The 6,000-nt window shown below is 38.8% G+C and overlaps 1 protein-coding gene across 1 annotated transcript in view; it reads right to left on the bottom strand.

Annotated features, from left to right (window-relative positions):
- Positions 1-614: 614 nt before the first annotated feature.
- JAG2 (jagged canonical Notch ligand 2) overlaps positions 615-6,000 on the bottom strand; it is a 70,509-nt gene continuing 65,123 nt past the window's right edge. The window contains exons 25-26 of the mRNA XM_027894475.1: positions 5,832-5,988; positions 615-2,936 (exon numbers count right to left, since the gene is read on the bottom strand). Of these exons, the coding sequence (XP_027750276.1) occupies positions 2,464-2,936; positions 5,832-5,988 (630 nt within the window). The 3' untranslated portion in view covers positions 615-2,463. The remainder of the gene's footprint in view (positions 2,937-5,831; positions 5,989-6,000) is intronic.

Raw genomic sequence — 6,000 nt, 5'->3', positions numbered from 1 at the left:
AAATATTCCATACAAATCCACTGTAGGAAACAGGCACAGACCTAGTGAACTGAAATTGGAGCATGACACGAGCAGCTGCAGAATAGAGGAGGAAGGTATTACTTTAAAATCCAACTCAGTTTGGCAAGGAAACCACCTCAGGCCCCTGCACGCTCTTCTCACCCGAGGAATCAAAACGCCGCTGCTCAGACAAGCCTTCACTCAGCAGCCAGGAGAAGAATCACCGCAAAAAAAGGAGGCAGATTGTACACACAACCACACAATATCCTGAGCTGGATGGGACCCACAAGGATCATCAAGTCCGACTCGTGGCAGCTAAAACACAGCCCCCTGTGCATTGCAGAGGGGCAGTACAGGGAGAGCCCCAGTTTAGGAGCAGGAGGTGTCTCTGTCTCTAAGGCACACATGGGACGCCACCTCCTCCACAGACTGTCAGCAGCGTGGGCTCAGGACAAGGCTGCCAAGTGGGCTCGGGAAGTGAGGGCGCCCGGCGCAGGCTGAACGCTCAGCTTACGGGAAAGTACCGGGAATTAAGTCAGGACTTTCACTCCTCCTCTGTTTAGCCTTGTCACATCCGAACGCCAAAGCACTTAGAAAGCAAACACAACCTGAAGTATCTTACACACAATGAGGGAATCATTTTATTAGATTATGGAAGACAGCAGCATTACAGTACAAAAAGTTACAAGAGTAGCAGAAAAAAAGTGTTTTTGGTTTAAATACTCAGGATTATACTGGGGAACATGAGAAGGATAGTACCCTTTTCTAAACTAACTCCTAACCAGGTTATCAAAATAAGTTTTGAATATTTAGCACAAGTAAAAAAGTTACAACAAACATCATTATAAAATGCTTTAATAAATAGTTTCTTTTCTGAAAGTTTTTTTTTTTTAAGAACATGTCAAAAAAATGTACTAATACAGATGATCCTGCAAAGCAAATCCTGCATTCCTGTATAAAATAACTGGTTTCAAAACATTCATGTTTACATTGTTCATGGGCCAGAGTTTACACTCTCAGATGTCAGTTCCTCTCGGTGGCAGGGTAACCAGGTGTATGTAGTGTTATGCTTCTTCAGTAATTAAAAAAAACCTATAGTTTGCCCAGTTAACAGCAATAATAAAAGCCTTAAAAAGAAAAAAAAAAAAGCATAAGCCTTCCATAACATGTAACCATTTCTAATGAGATACTCCCATCCTCTGAGCTTGCCAGCCTTTTTCCCTTTAGAGCGAAGGATGAATAAAGCACAACAGAAACAAGATTGAGGAAAATATTGTTCCCTTCATTAGGCCTGTATTTAAACGCAAAAAAAAAAAAAAAAGTAATACCACATGTAATTAACATATTCACAAAAGAAAAAACAATGCCTCGCTATGTTGGTACTGTACAGTAGATGCACCCGTTAGTGTTCTTGAGATGGGCTGAACATGGGGATAAACAAACATTTCTGGATCTATTTACACGTAAGTGGTTATGCTCCTATGTAAATACAAATGACCAACAGATTTCTAACATTGATTGTATTAACATCGTTTTCTAATCTGGACATTATACCAAAAAAAGTCTTATAAACTGCCATAGAACCTCCTTTTCTGCAACATAAATTAAAAGGAATGACATGTAAAAAAAAAAAAAGACCAAAATATTTAACTTATTAAATCAAATATACAGAGTGATTCATTTAATATGTACATATTTACAAAAAAGCACTTTCACTATTAGAAAATAAACTGTGTCAGTTGGGGAACCTAGAGTTCTCTCACAATTTTACTATATTGATATGGCAGTCTTTGACAGTTGCTATAGAAAAAGTTTAATCTCAAGGCACTTGTCACATGCTTCAATACTGCAATTCTAAAGTAATTAAACAGAAATAAAAAGGCCACTTTTAAACCACAGTTGAAAGATCTCTATAATTATTTTTTTTTTGTTCCTATTACAAAGTGTGTAAGGCAAATTTGGAAAAAATCTTACAGAAGCTACCAACGTAACAAGTGCAGTGAGCTGCCATTAATAGAGATTCAAAGTCAAGAAAGCAGTTTAAAGTTCACACAATTTCCTCAACCAGGAGGTTTTAAAGCCACCATTAAATTAGAGCAAGTAATAAAAAGAAATACATTCTGTAAACAGTGTACAGTCTTTTGTAATAAACTTTACACATATTGAAAATACAACCTCTCCTCTGCCACACAGCGAGTGTATTATAAGTAAACTTTACAAAAATAGCAACTATCAAAGATTACTCATTTTTTTTTTCATCTGACAGTCATTGAATAATTTATACAAGGCTAAAGAAACAAAATAAATTTTATTTATTATTTTTATTTATTTTTTTTACGCAAAATAAAGAAACTATGAACATTTGACTCCAGATATTTTTAGTCCTTGATGCAAAGTGGAGATGTCAATTTTTTCCCCTCCCCAGTAAGCGCAGGCGCAGTCTGCCTACGTCCCAAATACAGGTTAGTCTCTACTGCCTTCAAAGTTTGATGCATTCACATTTTTTACAGATCTGTTGTCCATTTTGCCTATTTGATGGGATTTCTTTACTGGACTGCTCTCTGATGTGTCAGATACCTTTGTCGGCAAAGGCTTTGTGAGTTTGTGAGAGAGGAATTTGTCCATTTCCTCATCTCTTTCCTCCTCTTCATCCTCCTCTTCCTCATACTCTACATACTCCTCTACTGCATCACAAGTTCTTTTTTGAGGAGATATGAAGTTTTTGCATTCATAACGAATGTCTTTGTTACTATAAGATCTGTCTATAGGATTTCTGATGGGATTTAAAGGCGCCCATTGGTTATTGGCACCCTCTTCTCTGGGAGGACGGCTTCTCTCTCTCTCTTTTCTTCTCTTCCGAGTCCACCACACGCAGATGATTATACAAGTCAGCCACACAATGCTAAATACCGCACAGAGAATTGGAACCAAATAATCTAGGGGGCAAATGAAAAGAAATAAAGTCTTGAGTTAACATAACAAGGTACATAGCACTGGACATTTGCAAGAGAAACATCCATACTTAGCTACAGATTACTCATTGAAATTTTTTTTTTTTTTGGGAGAAAGGAAGTAAGATGTCTTTACAGCACAGTCATAACTGCCTAAATGCACCAGCCCATCTGGAAGTGCTCTTTACTAGTTTAAAGTCAAGAGTTTTCTTTGATTAATGATGAGTGAGGAATGCTCCGTTTGAGATGTTTTTTCCCCTCCAAAAAACAAACTGGTTATATAAGTAGCATCTCTCTCAAGCACCTACATGGAAGTTGGCCCAGAAAACCTCAGTAATGACTCCTAAGAGCCCATTGCAGCAGGAGGCAGGTTATAGAGTACTGTGCCTGTAAGCTGCTCTAGAAGTACTGACGCATCACAAATATGTCCTGCATTTACTATCAGTCCTTCAACATCAAGTCTACACACAGTTATGTATCATCAAACTCCAGAAACATTCAGGTTAGAGCTATGTGAGCAAATTGATCCTGCACTCTCTAGAGTGTTCCATTTTTCCCCTCAGAATGAAACACCAGAATATTGTCATTAGATACAAGAGTCTTCACTACTCAGTGAACAAACAAAAGGAGTTGAGGCAATTGCTTTTCTCCACATTCCCAATCCAAAACTCATTCTGGTGTTCCCCCAGACACAAAGACCTAGATTATTTCTCTAGGAAAACATAACTGAAAATTTATGTATATTTGGACTTTTTCCCCACCCCCTTCCTCAAGGACTTCACAGCTAGCACAGAATAACAACTTCTTCTCTTCTTCCTGATAAGCAAAAATCCACATGTGCTAGAGGCAGTAAGACATGAGGTGCTTTGTTTTTTGTAGAGAGGATGGGATTGTTCAACAGCTCTGCAGGCAAATGCTGCCAACCCATCACTAATGTCTGATCCAAACAAATTCCCTCGGCAGTTTCAAGACATCTGCTTACAGAATAACCTGTAAAAGACTGTACGAAGCCAACCAATGTTTCAACATCACAGTTGTTCACTCTAATGTTCAAGTGTCTTTTGAGCATATTCCTGCGTGGAATGTGACACATCCTCAAACAGTTCCTTTTGCTAAAGGGGGGTGAGTAAACTGCCAGCATGGTTGGCCTCAAGGGATCTAAAAATTGCATTTTAACAGTCTGGGAAAGTATTGTTCTTAAAGGAGTAACTGCTATTCTATCCTTATTTTTCATAAGCAATTTAACACTAATCCATGAATGAAGGAAAGACTTCAAGGAGAAAGGAACTCTTCATAACAGCTTCTCCAAGACTAGAATACAAAGCTTGCATTCTTAGTGCTATCACATCTATTATTTTGTCACATTACCATGGATCCAAGTTTACTTAATAACAGGTTCTTATACAGAATTGTCTGCATACAGATTCCAAATTCAGACTACTTTTTCTTTAAGACAGGAAATCAATGCAGTGTCAAAATGGTTATCTCCACCTAGACACTTGAGCATCCCATAGAAATGAGATTCTCATCATTCACATAAGCTTGACACCACATTTTGTGATAGGTTTTCACCTACCTTGCCCAATTAAGAGGTAACAATAAACCAAACCAAAATCAAACAACATCAGTGTCCAGATTACAGTTTACTTCAGAACAACTCCACTTAAAGAACTAGGGGCCAATATAGCATCCATACTACAATGTGGAGTCTGGAAATCATTCTACAAGAGAATCAGTTCATCCAGTAATTTAGGAGTCTCTTTAAATCTTATTGAGGTGGGAGGCAAAGTAATCCACATCCCTTTTTCCCTGGCATTTAACACACAATCAGAAAAGCAGAGGTTAATGTACATCAGAATCTCAGCTCAATTCTTTATCATCTACACTACTGCTGTTCAAGACAAGAACAAAGAGGGTACACTCCTTCAGGAGAGCTGAGGAAATAATACACTTGCCAAGACTTTAACAGATGAAAGGCATTTCCTAGAAGGGAAATGCAAGGAAAGTAGAACCAGGCAATCTAGTAATTGTTTGGACTATGGGTGGGAGATCTTTCAGAAGATTATGTTGGGGAGGCCTAGGAAGAAGTTGGGAGAGTCTCCTACCATTGTAAGATTTTCACTCTGGGGCTTAGTTGAACTTGAGCCTACCAGCGGTCTTCCACAAGACCATCTCCTGCCTCCCCCAGGCAGGAACACAGGCATGTAAAGTCTTCAACTGCTTATTTTGGCACAGCTCTGGGAGAGCCAATATTCAGAGATAAAGGTCTCCAACCTCATTATATCCTCCTCAAGAGGAATGAACATTACATTTTAGGCCAGCTGTGCACTAGTCAGAAACACATGGTGAAGAGGAGAGCAAAATTTTACATTATCATGGCAAAGTACTGGAAAAAAACTAGGTATTTTTAATTCTTGAAGTACATAGTACATAAGCACTTCAGAAGATATTGGTACCACACTGTCTTCCCTCTCCCCAAATTTTTAATTCCTCACAGTCTCAGTGCAGCAGCATCAAAGGCTGATGTTGGCCTAAGGTTAAATGCAGGAGAATTGAAAAGAATTGGAACCACACACAAGAACAACTCTTGGTCTTGTGAGAGGTATGCTTAGACTGGGGAACTGCAATGGAAATTAGATACAAAAACCACAGCAAGAGAATCTGGGGATATCACATTAGGGATGAGGTTAAGCTTCAACAAGCCCACAAGCACAAAAATCTTGATTTTTAAAACCACTTTCTCTTCAGTTAGTAAGACCAATTAAAAGACAACCCAATGTATCATTTTCCCCAATATGTAAAGAAAGACGAGAGAAGACTGACAGCAGGGGAACAGGAAATGCTTAGACACATACAGGAGGTATGCTCTGGGAGACTTACCCGATGATGAATTCCCAACAACGATGGTCTCTACTTTGACTTCGGTTACTGCCAACATAACAGTGCTGTTCTGTCGCTTAGTGATGGCATTTACTATTGTATTAGCAGCATTCTGTATCAGGCTATTATCTTGTTCATCTCGGTGCGGGACAAAGGACTAAAGGGAGTC

The sequence above is a fragment of the Empidonax traillii genome, unplaced genomic scaffold, assembly GCF_003031625.1.
Source record: "Empidonax traillii isolate 1590-97213 ecotype Southwest subspecies unplaced genomic scaffold, ASM303162v1 scaffold428:size834259, whole genome shotgun sequence".
Taxonomy (NCBI): Eukaryota; Metazoa; Chordata; class Aves; order Passeriformes; family Tyrannidae; genus Empidonax; species Empidonax traillii.
This window is presented reverse-complemented; position numbering and strand designations above follow the sequence as displayed.